Source organism: Sarcophilus harrisii, chromosome 4 (genome assembly GCF_902635505.1).
Source record: "Sarcophilus harrisii chromosome 4, mSarHar1.11, whole genome shotgun sequence".
NCBI lineage: Eukaryota > Metazoa > Chordata > Mammalia > Dasyuromorphia > Dasyuridae > Sarcophilus > Sarcophilus harrisii.
The window spans coordinates 428,502,354-428,517,321 of record NC_045429.1 but is presented as its reverse complement, the minus strand read 5'-3'; the positions used below and the strand labels follow the sequence as shown (position 1 = coordinate 428,517,321).

Here is a 14,968-nt window from a genome sequence, read left to right as displayed (position 1 = left end):
TTCTAACACAAGTTCACCACTTCCCCCTTAACATCTTTACCACCTTATCACATGCACACTTCTTGTCTCTCTATCCCCCCTCCTTTTTGTCCCATGATGAAACTGTCCTGTGGGTGACTACCTCAGTTTCTTGACACCAGCCTTATATTTCCTATTTTCACTTTTGAGTTAACAATTCCCCCATGACATCATATCCCCAGAAAATTTCTGATAGATTATTATAAGAGCAGCAGCCCGTGTTCCCAGCCAGCTATGGTGTGAGTATCTACCCATTGCGGGTTCTTAGGGGATACAGGGTAAGATGAGGAAAATAGTAAATGAAGCTATTTTGCAATTTGGCCAAATGGCTGCATAAACAGCTCAGGTAGATAAAATAGAGAGCAGTGGCCCATGTGGTCCTTGTCCAGGTTTGGTTCTTTTGTGTGCAAGAGGTGAACAACACTCTCTAATGGAGAGGGATGAATGGAAGCAACAATAATTTGAGGTCAGGAAGGAGGCTGAGAAAATCTCTCCTGGGGATGTCTCTAGAAAGAGACAGATGAACTCAGTGGGCTTGATGGGGGATTTGATACTTGGGAGTGTGGTTTCTTTCTCCCTTCCAGATTTCTACAGAAAGTTGGGAAGAGGGGAAGAGAAACATCCTCTTGATCTCCACTTGGAAAGGTCCTTGATCTCTCATATTCTCTTTCCTTACTCTACAGGTTCCTGACCAAAAAGGGACAGGAGAAGTGTGTCACCCAAATGACGACTGGGTTCAGAAGTACATACATGACTGAGAGGTGAACCGAAGGCTTCAGAGGCTTACGAAAATGAATCTTAAAAAGAAATGGACCAAGCTAAGGAATTCCCTATTCAGATGCAATCTCCCCAGACCTCAGCCTTTCTAGGTTGTTTTTAATCAGTGAAATTTAATTTATATGGATTATGAGGTGGAAGTTTTGGGTATTTATTGGTACTATTTGCACTTTAAAGGACACTTGTCCCCCATGGAGACTTGCTTAGCAGCTAACCTTTGGTTCCTTTGAATCTTGGAGGCATCTGCTGGATTCCACAAATATGTGTTGGACAAAGAATTCAGAATAAACCTTTTTCAAGTCATATGTTTTCTGTGTCTTTTTAGTTTTCTCAGTAGAAATAGGAATGTTCAGGTGAAGTTCCTTTATTATCATACTAGAAATGGGAAGTTGATTTAGGCAGCATTTGTTCTGAATGGAAAAAATGGTGGTTAAAGTGTATTACCATCTCATTTTGATTCAGCACGCTCAGTGGCCCCCAAATGCCTAATCTACATGGACAGGTATAGGTTCCCAGTATAAGGATTGCTAATCCCTCCATAATCTGGCCTCTAATACTATGTTTAATTCTGTGCACCACAGTTTAGAAGGATATTGGGATGCTGACAGTGTTTAAAGGATAGTAAACAGGTAGGAGAAGGGTCCAGAGTCCTTATCACTTAAGAATGAGTTGAAGTTGAGCTAATAAAAAAAAGGAAAACATTCATGGCAATTAGTGTAGTGGTACTGAAGTATCTGAAGAGCTATCCTGAGGAAGAGGGTCAGACTTGTAATGTTTGTGCCCACATGAGCAATTGGTAGAAATGACAAAGTCAATAGAGGGTTAATAATAGGACGCACCTCCCACTAATTAGAGCTTTCCAAAACTGAAATCAGTTTGGCAGTTGGTTCCTCTCCTTAGAGGTCATTAAACAGAGGTCAGGTGACCAATTATAGTGGAAGCTCTAGTTGGTTATGTCTGGAACTAGATGTGTGGTGGGTTCCCTTCCATGTCTCCAATCCCATGATTTTTCTGATGTCATCAGGGAACTGCCAGGAAATAGTGTATATGTAAGGGATATGCTCAGGGCATAATGGAAAATCAGACTCAAACACAAAAAGAGAATGAGGGAAGAGGTCATCAAAATGGGAATTATTTCTCATGATATAACAGCAGAAAAAAGCGTTGCATTTAGAATCAGAATAATTAGGTCCAAATCCTGTCTTCACTGAGTGACCATGTACAATTTAGTTGGGCTTCTGCACAGATTCAGTATATTTAATATTAATTTAACAAATATGTTGGAGGAATCTCGACTAAATTGGCTAGTTTTGATTTGGATTCATCAGCTGTGAATTCTTATCTTGGCTCTGACATTCATTCACTTTCAAATGAGAGTTTATAAAGACATGGATTTGCATATCAGTGCATATACATGCTATATATTATAAGGGTGGGCTGCTGATTTAACTGAGAAAAAAATCAAGTTCCCTGATCTCTTTTAAAGTGAGTCATAAGATGATGGGTAAGAAGTCTTAAGCAACTAGTCAATCCCACTCTTGAGGTTAAATTAGAAAAAATCCTTGGATGAACAGTGTGAAGAAAGAAGGAATGTTTTGATTGGCTGAAGAAATATATTCATATCTTGCTTTTCTTATCAACCAGAAGCTCAGAGAGGGTGAGGAAGATGGGAAGTGGAGGTTAAGAGAGAGAATGACAGATAGAACTAGATTGGAAAAGAGAGACAGAGACACACACACACACACACACACACAGAGACAGACAGACAGACAGACAGAGGCACATAGACAGAAACAGAAACACACACAGAGAGAAATTCAGAGACACACAAACATGCACAGAGAGATGCAGAGATTGGCACATAGATAGAAACAGAAAAAGAGAGATATACAGAGATAGAATAAGAGAGAGAAAGAGACACAGACAGAGACAGAGAGTTGGAAGAGATTGGCAGAGATAGAAAGAGACAACAAAACAGAGACAATAACAATGTACAATGTACAAATAAGTATTATCAAACATAATAAATAAAGACATCAGCCATGACTGCAATGTTTGCCCCGTTCTAGTGCTCTCTAGTCTATGGACAGTCAGACAAAAGTGGAAAGCAAATTTTATCATCAGTCTTTTGAAAAACATGATAAGGCACCTCAATGATCAGCATACTCAGTAACTTCCAGAGATATTTTGCAATCATTGTATAAATTCCTCCCCTGTCTCCTTTATACTGAACTCTCACACAGAAGCAGAAAAAATGACCGAACATACTATGGTATACCCAAGGACATCACTTATTGGGTAAGAACTCTCTTCATTGAAACTGCTGGGAAAATAGATTTAGACCCAGATCTCACACCATATACTTCAAGATGCAATTTCACCATGAATAAAGTGGAGATAAAAATAATAAGCCTGGCTTTCTCAGCAGCCAAGAAAGTTTATTATGCTTAATTGAAATCAGGAGAACCTGAGTTAAAATACAGCCTCAGACTTTTATTAGGCATGTAACTTTAAATAAATCATTTAAGTTGACTATTTTCTTCAGAAAAAAATGAAATGGAATAATAGATGTCAAGGTACTTTGTGATCTTAAAATGTTGTACAAATGTATGCTGCTAATATCATCACATAAGGAAACAGAAGAATAGGCCGGGTCCTCAGAGTTCTTATTTCCTACTTCTGTTCATGAGCAGCATTTGCAACAAATTCTTCCATGGTTCCTCTGGTGAAACCTGGAATCTGAGAAGTTAAAGTTATGTATACTTTGTCAAATAGTTCCTGAGTATCTGCCAGCTGGCAGAAGAGAAGCAACAGGTGAAGGGAAGATATTGATCTTTGTGTACACATTATACACACACATACACACACACCTATATGTGTACATTTATATCTGTCTGTCTATCAAACTTATTATATGAGTGAAAATAAAGCACACAACTTCTTTTTCGCCTTTTAACTTTTAAACCCACCTTTTAATAAGAATGACTTTACACGTGAATTATGTTAGCATAGGTCAAGAAAACAACCTCAGCCTAGGGATCAAATATGAATTATCAAGTGAGCTGAGAAAAGATAAATTCCAGAAATTGGGCCAAGTGTGGTTTCCTTGCTTTCCAAGAATGCCTCTGCTGTGCAGGAGGAAATGTCTAAGGAGAGATTTTGAATTAAACTTTGAATAGATGTGTTTACTGTCAATGTCCTTGTTTCATTATGGTCTACATCACAAACCAAGAAGATTTATCATGCTTAATGGAACTATTTAACTAGTCCATGAATGGAAGAAACATTTCAGCAAAGAGAGGCTATGATTTATACCTTTGTCACAAGTACAACTCGCCTAATCATCTCTACACTCTTTCAGCTGAAGCCCATTTTCTCCTTGATTCTGGATGTTCTTCTGGGACAGTGAGTCCCAGACTTTTGAAAGAAGCTTTGTACCAGCTGTTTTTATGGAACCACCATAGCTAATACATTATTGCAAAAACTGCTTAAATCTGCATGATTCAATTAATTTTCAACTGATAATCTCAAAGAGAAACAATTCATTGAAGCTCCAGTTTATGGAATTAGGGAATAATATCTGAATCTTCTAAAGAAGCTTTTATAAGCTAAGGGAGGGTGTAAGGATGGGGAAAATACAGAGCCAAGTTCAACAGACTCATCAGTGGAACTGAGCATTTAGATAAAGAGCCATAGAGGATACATGGGCTATAATCAATGAGAAGTTTAAACTAGATGATCGCTAAGGGCCCTTCTAGATCTAAATCTATAATCTTAGAATCTAGGTGGCATGTGGAATTCATTGTGAGTGCCATCTTCTAATTGATGATTAACATTACTATCCTTCTTATTTAGCTTTGCCTGTCTCTGCTACTACTCAAGTTTATCACATCCCCACTGAGCACCAATCTCCACTTCTCAACACTTTCTTTCTTCATTCCTTCTCCCTGTAAGACCCCCCTCCACACACACACATACAAAATGATGAAACTGCAATGAGGAAGAAAACATCAGCTCTTGATAACAACTTTGCATTGCAGTTTCCGATTTCTGACAATGACATCATCTCTTTCTTAGGAATTCCATTCATTTTCTGTTGGTTCCCTCTTTTCATGAACTCCCAAAACCCTATAAAAAGGGGACCCAAACATGAGATAGGCACACAGCTGCAGTGTCTCTCAGCCTGTGCTCTGCTCCTCCAGCTCCTCTCTCCTCTCAGGATCATGAAGTTCTTTGTGGTTGCACTCTCCATCCTCATGGTCATGGCCTTCAATTTTCCCAAACCCTCGGCAACAAGTAAGTGGGCTTGTTCCTACTGTTTGTGGCTTTGCCCAGGTTCTGCTTGTGAGGTGGATAGCCTTGATCAGAGACAGCTATAGTATGATCAAAGGAGTCTGGTGAGGGTGTAGAGGAGAGTGAAGATGTAAGAGGTTTTCTACAGATTTGGGGCTTAAAGGCATTAACATGACCTTGACAATGCTGTTTGATAGCTAAGTTCAAGGCAAGAGAAAAGAGAAGGAGCAGCAGATTGTCTTTTAGTCCAACTAGGTTCTAGTTCCAACTTTGATACTACATACTCTTGGCTTCTGCAGCCACTGGCTTCCTCTATAATCGATTGGATTTGCATGAGTAGATCTCTGCCATTCTTTCTAGCTCTCCTATGACAGGTTTTCCCTAGGTTCCTTTATGGAGACAAGAAGATCAGGTCTGACCCTCCTCCAGGTGCAATGGGAATCACACCTGGTGCTGGAGAGCACCTGGCTTAGGGAGACATGAAGGAGCGTACCCGATGAAAAGCGTCTAAGGAATGTGCAATATGAGGGTATGGCCGTACTAACTTAAAGCAACTCTTTCCTTTACAGCGAGTTCCACTGATCCTGGTACCTGTTGCTTCAACTATATCCAAAGCAAGATTCCCAGAACACTTGTGATTGACTTTTATAAAACCAACAGCCAGTGTTTCAAGCCAGGTGTGGTGTAAGTATCTATCCCCTGAGTCTCCTTAAAGGATAAAGAGGATAAAGGAAAGAAAAATGAAACCATTTGGGAATTTGGCCAAAGAAATCCCTGAGGCAATTCTGGTGAGGCTGTGGATAAAAGGGAGGGCAGTAGCTCCTGTGGTTCCATGCCCAGGTTTGGTTCTCCCAGGAATAACTACCTCCAAGTGCCAGGGATAAATGGAAGCAGGATAAGGAAATCTCTCCTGGGCATGTCTCTAGAAAGAGACAAATGGACTCAATAGTTCTGATGGAGGTTTCAGAAAATGGGAAAGTGGTTCCTTAATCCCTTCCAGACATTTAGAGGAAGTTGGGAAGTGGTCAACTGATTACCCTTCCCTTCATCTCCAGCTGAAAAGCTTCTGGGTCTCTCATCTCTTCTCACACTCCACAGGTTTGTGACCAAAAGGAATAGAAGTATATGTTCTGACCCCCAAGATGCCTGGGTTCAGAATTATGTGAATGACCTGAATTTAAAGGCCTCAGGAGTCCAGAACAATGAATCGTAAAAGGATATGGACAAAGCTAAGGAATTCCAGATTCAGATGAAATCACCACAGAGCCCAGCCTTCCTGGGTTGTTTTAATAAGTTAAATTTAATTTATGTAAATTATTGGTTGTCACTTTTGGTATTTATTGGTACTAGTTATACTTGGAAAGACACCCATCCCTCATGGGAGTTAGACCCTAACCTTCAGTTCCTTTGAGTCCTGGGGCCATCTGCTGGGTTCCACAAATATGTGTTGGACAAAGAATTCAGAATAAACCTTTTTTGAGCCATATGTTTTCTGTGTGTTTTTGGTTTTCTCAGGAGAAATAGGATTGTTCAGGTGGAGTTCCTGAATTATCACACTAGAAAGGGGGAAATGATTTAGGTACCATTTGTTCTGAATGAAAAAAACATTGGTGGTTGAAGTGTATTACCATCTCATTTTGATTCAGCATGTTCAGTGGCTCCCCAATGTAGATTACTACATCAAGAGGTATAGGTTCCCAGAATAAGGATTGCTAATCCCTCCATAATCTGGCCTCTAATACTATGTTAAATTCTGTGCACCATATCTTAGAAAGATATTGGGTTACCTCTAGTGTTTAAAGGATAGTCATCAGAAAGAAGAAAGGTCCAGAGTTCCTGTCACCTAAGGATAAGTTGAAGGATGGCTAATGAAGAAATGAATGAATTCATGGCAGTTATGGTAGTAGTACTGAAGTATCTGAAGAGCTATCATGAGGAAGAGGGTCAGACTTGTATTGTTTGTGCCCACATGAGCAATTGGTAGAAATGACAAAGTCAATAGAGGGTTAATAATAGGACACACCTCCCACTAATTAGAACTTTCCAAAACTGAAACCAGATGCCTCAGATGGCAGTTGGTTCCTCTCCTTAGAGGTCATTAAAAAGAGGTCAGGTGACCAATTATAGAGGAAGCTCTAGTTGGCTATGTCTGGAACTAGATGTCTGGTGAGTTCCCTTCCATGTCTCCAATCCCATGATTTTTCTGATGTCATCAGGGAACTGCCAGGAAATAGTGTATATGTAAGGGATATGCTCAGGGCACAATGGAAAATCAGGCTCAAACACAAAAAGAGAATGAGGGAAGAGGTCATCAAAATGGGAATTATTTCTCATGATATAACAGCAGAAAAAAGCGTTGCATTTAGAATCAGAATAATTAGGTCCAAATCCTGTCTTCACTGAGTGACCATGTACAATTTAGTTAAGCTGGGCTTCTGCACAGATTCAGTATATTTAATATTAATTTAACAAGTACTTCCTTTAATGTTGGAGGAATCTCTATTAAAAGGCCTAGTTTTGATTTAGATTCAGTAGGTGTGAATTCTTATCCTGGCTCTGACATTTATTCATTTTCAAATGAGAGTTTATAAAGACATGAATTTGGATGTCAATGTATATATATATACTATATAAAGATGAATTGTTGATTTAGCAAAAAAAAAAAATCAAGTGACCCTATCTCTTTCAAAGTAAGTCATAAGGTGATAGATGAGAAGTCTTAAGCAACTAGTCAATGCCATTCTTTAGGGTAAATTAGAAAAAATCCTTGAATGAACAGTGTGAAGACCCAAAGAATGTTCGGATTGGCTGAAGAAATATGTTTATATATTTTTTCTCTTATCAACCAATGTAATATTCTCCTCTAAAATGTAATGCTCTCTGTTGAGGTTTCCTTGGGGTGTCTGGAGGCAGCTTTGTTTCACTTCAGAGTAATCACACAAATGCAACCAGATGTTAAAGTCCAAATCCTTTATTATCTCTTTCCAAGTCTTGTCTCCTTTCCTGGGGCCTAGTTAGCTTTCTTAAAGGCTTATCTCTCTCCTTGATTTGGAGAGCTTAAGCTCCTGCTGCCTTCTCTGGCTTCTGAATCTCCAGGACTGAATCCTGGGTGAGGCTCTGAGAGCTTCTAGTGCAGTTGTCCTGCTGGCCCTGAGACTTCTTGCTTATATGCCCCCACTGAGTATACAGCAATCATTATATCACTAGGAAACCATTATTTGTTATAGGATTAAATCAGTGCTAAACTAGATTTAACCATTGTCTCTTCAATTCCACTTAGTACCTTGTTGCAAGTTCTGGCCCATAACATCTCCTTGTAGGAGCAAATCAATCATACTGAACCAGGCTAAATTAGATAACAATCGTCTCTATCAATTCCACTGACTTAATACCTTGTAAGAATTCTTTGTTTCAAGTTCAGAGTTCTGGCCCATAACAAACTAAAAGCTCAGAGAGTGTGAGGAAGATGGGAAGTCAAGGTTAAGAGAGAGAATAACAGATAAAACTAAATTCTCATGGACATGACTCTCTTCAGCAATGAGATGATTCAAACCACTTCCAATTGCTCACTGATGAAGAGTGCCATATACACCCAGAGAGAGGACTGTGGGAAGTGAGTGTGGACCATAACATAACATTTTCCCTCTTCCTATTGATGTTTACTTGCATTTTGTTTTCTTTCTCAGGTTTTTTTTCCCTTCTTGATCTGATTTCTTGTGCAGCAAGATAACAGTATAAATACATATACATATATTGGATTTAATATATATTTTAACATATTTAACACGTCTTGGACAACCTGCCATCTAGAGGAGGGAGTGGGGGGGGGGGGAGAAGGAAACAATTTGGAATGGAAAATTTTGCAAGGATCAATGTTGAAAAATTACCCCTGCATATGTTTTGTAAATAAAAAGCTTTCATAAAATTAAAAAAAAAAAAGCAGGGGTACCAATCCTGATCTTAGATCAAGCAAAAGTAAAACTGATTTAATCGAGATAAGGAAAGGCTATCATAGTTAATGAAGATGAATATCAATACTAAACATATATGGACCAAGTAGTGTAGCAGCCAAATTCCTAGAGAAGTTAAGAGAGATGCAAGAAGAAATAGCCAGCAAAACAACACTAGTGGGGAAATCTCAACCTTGCTCTCTCAGAATTAGATAAATCAAAACACAAAATAAATAAGCAAGAAGTTAAGGAGGTAAACAATGTTAGAAAAGTTAGGTATGATAGATCTTTGGAGAAAATTGAATGGAGATGGAAAGGAGTTTTACTTTTTTCTCAATGATTCATGGAAACTATACAAAAATATTTTAGGCATGAAAACCGCAAAATCAAATGCAGAAAGGTAGAAATATTAAATGCATTTTTGGCCAGAGGAAAATAGTCCCCAAATTAATTGGAAACTAAATAATCTAAGTCCAATGAATGAATGGGTAAAACAACAAATCATAGACACAATCAGTAATTTCATCCAAGAGAATGACAATAATGAGACAACATACTACACTTTGTGGGATGCAGCCAAAGTGATTATTAGGGGAAATTTTATATCTCTAGGTGCTTACTTCCATAAAACAGAAAAAGAGAAGATCAGTGAATTGACTTTACAATTAAAAAGCTAGAAAAAGAACAAATTAAAAACCCTCCATTAAATACCAAATTTGAAAAGAAAAAGCTTTAAGAAAAAATGGAGAAAAAAGATAATATAAAATGAAAATAAAAAGAGCAAGAGTAGAACTGAAGAAACGCAGGACTGGCAGGAACTTCGAGGCAAATGAGGCCAATCTTCTACCTTGGATAACAAATCTCTCTACAACATTTATTGGGATTCCACAAGTTTTTATTAAGTGGCTACCATATGATGTATTCTAGGTGGTGAAGTCCCAGATAGGAAAAAAAAATGAAACAATCCCTACCCAGAAGGAATTTGTAATTCAAGGGACTATGAAGTCCAGTGTAAGGAAACTACACACAGCCAGAGAAGTAAATTTTAAAATCTATTTACCAAATAAATTTACAGTAACTACAGGGGATGAAGAGAAGCACTGTATACATGGGGAATTAGAAATGGATTTTTGTAGGTGGTAACACTTGCCTGAAGTATGCTGAATTCAAAATGTTAATTGGATCTCCTGATGAAATGTACTTTGAGATGGTTGGAGATATGAGAGTAGGGCTCAGACAATTTCAAGGATTAAGGGCGAGAATGAGGTATATTCATGGATAAACATGATTGAGTGACTTGCCCAGGGACACTCTGCTTGTAAGTTTCAGAGATAGGATTTGAATTAAGTTCAACCATCTATCCATTATGCTACATTACCTACTCTGAAGGAGAAAAGAACAGGAAATCAACAAAATCTGCTCTAGTTATGTGAGTGGGATCCTCATTTCTGAATGAAACACTGTTGAGAAAGAAGTCCATTTTTTTTTTTTTAACATACTATGAAGGGAGAGAATCCTAGATCTGTTTTGATTTTTTTCTCCCTCTTCCTTCTTGGCTGAGAAAATGTTCTTTCCTTCACTTTTTTTTTTCCTCTCCCATGACTCAGACAACACTGAGCATAAGAAAAAGTAACTTAGGACTCTCTGAACATGGAAGGAGTCATAGGGAAGAGCCACAGTCCAAACCTATACCAGGACTAAGAAATTTGCAAGAAAAACCATTGACTAAAAGGGAGTGATCTCTAAACCCATGTTGTAATGTCTCCTAATTTCTTCCATACAAAAAACATTGCCATGATGCTTATAGACCATAAAATGTTTCCTTTTTTATTATAAATAATAAAATATCAATGAATGTTCATATTTGGTTATTTTAAAGTATATATTAACTTTATCACAATGGTAGGGAAATTCCCCTGTTTGTTGGCATCTCCTTCTGTCCTTATTTCTGCTCTGAAATTTTTTTTTCATCCCTGAACTTTGATTTTCCTTTTAGATGGCCATCCTTATCCACTAACTGCCATGACTTCCCAAATGAAACCCATCCATATAATACATCAAGTGAAAATAACAAAGCAACCCAAAACATTGGCAATGACTGAAAATGCTTGACTGATTTGATACTTCTAATTTGTCACCTCCATGCCAAACGAGAGGAAAAATGGGGTCATCTTCAGTCTTTTCATAGAATGATTAGTCATTGCAATCATCAGCATTCTTAACTCATTCAAAATTGCTTTCCTCTACAATATTATAGTCATTGCATCAGTTTTTCTCCTATTTCCATTCACTTCATTCTGAATTAGGAGCTTGTATATATACTAAAAGAGAGTTTGACCAACTCAAGAATGTCACCCACTTGGGGAAAAATTAGTATGGGATCAAAAATTCTAGGACAACTAGAAGGCAGTCAGAAATCAGATGTAGCATCATATAATATATATTGCAATATCCTCCAAAGAATCACCATACCTAGACATGAAAGACTGTATCAAAAGCAAACTGGAGAGAAATGGAAGGAGATACCTGACAATCATTCCAGACTTCATCTAGTGGCAACATTATCTATTCTATTCACATCTCAAGCATTTCTCCACATAATGTTTTGTTGATTGTAAATCAAATTCATTTTCATTTTCTAAAAAAGCACATATCTATGATGATATTGTATTAATATCTAACAATTCTACTCATTGTTTCATACCTATAGTCCCACTACAGTATCCCATTGCCTCCTTCCCCTTAAGTGTCCCCCACAGTTTATATAAATTTCCTTGACATCAGAAAGTCCAAGATTGAATCCTGAATCTGTTACTCACTATCTATGGAAACTAGACAAGATGCTTCCTTACAATAACTAATAATTTTGTAGCCACTCTTCTACACTACCTCTTATTAGTCTGTTAGCTATGAGATTAAAGATCACACAGCTAGTAAGGTTTAGAAATAAGGGGATAAGAATACCAAGCTTGCTTACTTTACATGGTTATTGTGAAGATTAAATGGTCAATGTCAACATTTTTTTGTGCCCTTAAAAAGTTATGCAAATGGATGCTAATGCATCATATAGAAAGGAATGGAACAAAATTAAATGTCCCCATTGCCTGTTGCTGTTCTGTCTTAATTTCCACAAAAAATTTTCCTTGTGGGTCTTGATAAGAGCACAGGAGTTTCTTGTATGGGCTCGTCTTCTTGACTGAAAAGATGTAGAGTCAGCAGATATGGAATCATATCCAAGAAGTACTTCTAACTGCCACTGTGATCTAGGATTAGTCACATCTCTTTGGACCACAGTTTCTTTAGTTTTAAAAAGAAAGTGTTGGACTAAATCACTAATGACATTTCTAGTTTTAAATTAATACTCCTAAAATATAGGTTGCTATGATATTAAGACAGTACGAATACTCCTTTAGATAAATGATGAACATAATCCTTTGCTATTTGATTTTGCACTTTTTTCATCTGTCTGTGCTTCTAAAACAATTTCACCACTTCCCCCTTAACACCTTTACCGCCCTACCACATGCACACTTCTCCTCTCTCTATCCCCCTTCCTTTTTCTCCCATGATGAAACTGGGTGAGTACCTGAGTTTCTTCACACCAGCCTTATATTTCCTTTGTAACTTTTGAGTTAACAATTCCCCCCATGACATCATACATTCTATACAGGAATTTCCACTTTCTTATGTTGCCTCCATCTCCCTGGGTTCTCTCAGATGCCCCTATAAAATCAGGGTCCAAACATGAGACTGAGACACAGACCTGAAGAATCTCTTAGACTGTGCTCTGCTCCTACAGCCTGCTTTGCCCCCAGGATCATGAAGGTCTCTGTGGCTGCCCTCTCCATACTCATAATCATGATCTTCAGCTCTCTGGCATCTTCTGCACCAAGTAAGTGAGTTTCCTTCTCCCCTGTGCCTGTACCCAGGCACTAGGCATAATCTGGAGACAACCCTGACAGATTAGCCTGGTCTAATCACAGAGATCTATGAGTGTGGGGTGGAGGAGACTTGAATGACAGGGGCAGGAACACATATGCCTTGGAACTTGAAATTAGGAATATGCTCATGACAGCATTTGTTATTTAATATGCAAGATCAAGACAGGCAAGAGGTACTAGACTGAGCCTTTATCCACCTTGGTCCTAGTTCTTGCTCTGACACTAAATTACTTGTGACAAGCATTTTCCTCTCTAAAACAGAATCTGGACAATGTGATGTGTGACATCCCATCCATCTCTAGCTTTTTATGTTTTCTCCATTGATACCCACCTGGGAACAGGAATGGCAGGTCTCATCTTCCTCCTTCCCAGAGAACTATGCCTAGTACTAGAGGAGAGATATGAGAAAGGACATCCCCAGTGTGTCTGATGAAGAGCCTGTTCCTGAGATAATGTAAACACCCAAGGAATCTGCAGGGTGACTGTATGGTCTTACTGATTTCATGCAACTCTTTTCTTTACAGTGGGCTCCAGCACTCCCACCGCCTGCTGCTTCTCCCATGTCAGACAGCAGATCCCCAGAAAATTTGTGATAGACTATTATAAGACCAGCAGCTTGTGTTCCCAACCAGCTGTGGTGTGAGTATCTGCCCATTGAGGCTTCTTAGGGGATACGGGGCAAGATGATGAAAAGAGTAAATGAAGCTACTTGGCAATTTGGCCAAATGGCTGCATCAGACAGCTCAGGTAGATAAAAGGGAGAGCAGTGGCCCATGTGGTCCCATGTCCAGGTTTGGCCCTTCTGGGAGAAAGAAGTGAAAAACGCCCTCTAATGGAGAGGGATGAATGGAAGCAACAGTAATTTGATGTCAGGAAGGGGGCTGAGAAAATATCTCATGGGGATGTCTCTAGAAAGAGACAATGGACTCAGTGGGTCTGATGGAGATGTCAGAACTTGGGAAAGTGGTTCCTTAGTCCCTTCCAGATATCTACAGAAAGTTGGAAAGAGAGCAACAGAGAGACTTCCCCTTTTTCTCCACTTGAAAAGCTCCACGATCTCTCCTATTCTCTCTCCTTGTTCTACAGGTTCCTGACCAAAAAGGGACGGGAGATGTGTGCAGATCCCAGTAATGACTGGGTTCAGAAGTACATAGCTGATTCAGAGCTGAATTGAAGGCCCCAGAGCTTAAAACAATGAATCCCTAAAAGGAAATGGACCAAGCTAAGGAATTCCACATTCAGAAATAATGGATGCCTGCCTTCCTGAGATATTTTTATCAGTGAAATTTAATTTATTTAAATTATTGGGTGGCCCTTTTGGGTATTTATTAGTACTATTTGCACATTTGGAGGACACCTGTCCCCCATGGAGACTTTGATTAGCAGCTAAACTTTGGTTCCTTTGAATCCTAGAGCCATCTGCTGGGTTCCATGAATATATGTTGGACAAAGAATTCAGAATAAAACTTTTTCAAGCCACATGCTTTTTGTGTATTTTTGGTTTTCTCACAAGAAATCAGATTGTTCCATTGGACCTCTTATTATCATACCAGATAAGGGATGATTACTCAGACATCATTTGTTCTGAATTAAAAAAAAAATTATGGTTGAAGTGTATGACAATCTCTGATGCTGCACCCTGACTGGCCCCCTAAATGTTTAATCTACACCAAGAGGTATATGTTCCTGAAATAACGATTGCTAACCTCACCATATTCTGGCCTCTATTATAACTTTGAACACCACAGTTTAAGCAAGATATTGGGAAATTAATAATGTTTAAAGAATAGTAATCAGGAATAAGAAGGGTCTAGAGTTCATGTCATTTAAGAATGAATGGAAGGATAGTTAGTGAAGAAAGGGAAATATTTAGGGGAGTCATTGTACTAATATTCAAGTATTTGAAGGGCCATCATGAGGAAGATGATCACACTTGTTCTATCTGTACCTGCCAAGAGCAATTAGAAGTGACAAAGAGGTAAATAAAGG

General features: G+C 38.5%; 2 protein-coding genes across 2 annotated transcripts; both read left to right on the top strand.

Annotated features, from left to right (window-relative positions):
• The first annotated feature begins 4,972 nt into the window (after nucleotides 1–4,972).
• On the top strand, nucleotides 4,973–6,563 carry LOC116423443 (C-C motif chemokine 3-like). The gene is made up of 3 exons (XM_031967573.1): nucleotides 4,973–5,091; nucleotides 5,658–5,772; nucleotides 6,187–6,563. Exons 1-3 carry the CDS (start codon nucleotides 5,019–5,021, stop codon nucleotides 6,299–6,301), a joined length of 303 nt encoding a protein of 100 aa, XP_031823433.1. The 5' UTR covers nucleotides 4,973–5,018; the 3' UTR covers nucleotides 6,302–6,563.
• Nucleotides 6,564–12,746: 6,183 nt separating this feature from the next.
• LOC116423442 (C-C motif chemokine 4-like) lies at nucleotides 12,747–14,451 on the top strand. Its single transcript, XM_031967572.1, has 3 exons — nucleotides 12,747–12,930; nucleotides 13,504–13,618; nucleotides 14,066–14,451. The coding sequence occupies exons 1-3, from the start codon at nucleotides 12,783–12,785 to the stop codon at nucleotides 14,151–14,153; spliced, it is 351 nt and encodes a 116-aa protein (XP_031823432.1). The 5' UTR covers nucleotides 12,747–12,782; the 3' UTR covers nucleotides 14,154–14,451.
• Nucleotides 14,452–14,968: the final 517 nt, after the last annotated feature.

Coding starts and splice junctions, on each gene's coding strand:
- LOC116423443 (XM_031967573.1), top strand. CDS start 5,019: ATGAAGTTCTTTGTGGTTGCACTCTCCATCCTCATGGTCATGGCCTTC. Junction 5,092..5,657: donor TCCCAAACCCTCGGCAACAA/GTAAGTGGGCTT, acceptor TTTCCTTTACAG/CGAGTTCCACTGATCCTGGT. Junction 5,773..6,186: donor TGTTTCAAGCCAGGTGTGGT/GTAAGTATCTAT, acceptor CACACTCCACAG/GTTTGTGACCAAAAGGAATA.
- LOC116423442 (XM_031967572.1), top strand. CDS start 12,783: ATGAGACTGAGACACAGACCTGAAGAATCTCTTAGACTGTGCTCTGCT. Junction 12,931..13,503: donor TCTGGCATCTTCTGCACCAA/GTAAGTGAGTTT, acceptor TTTTCTTTACAG/TGGGCTCCAGCACTCCCACC. Junction 13,619..14,065: donor TGTTCCCAACCAGCTGTGGT/GTGAGTATCTGC, acceptor CTTGTTCTACAG/GTTCCTGACCAAAAAGGGAC.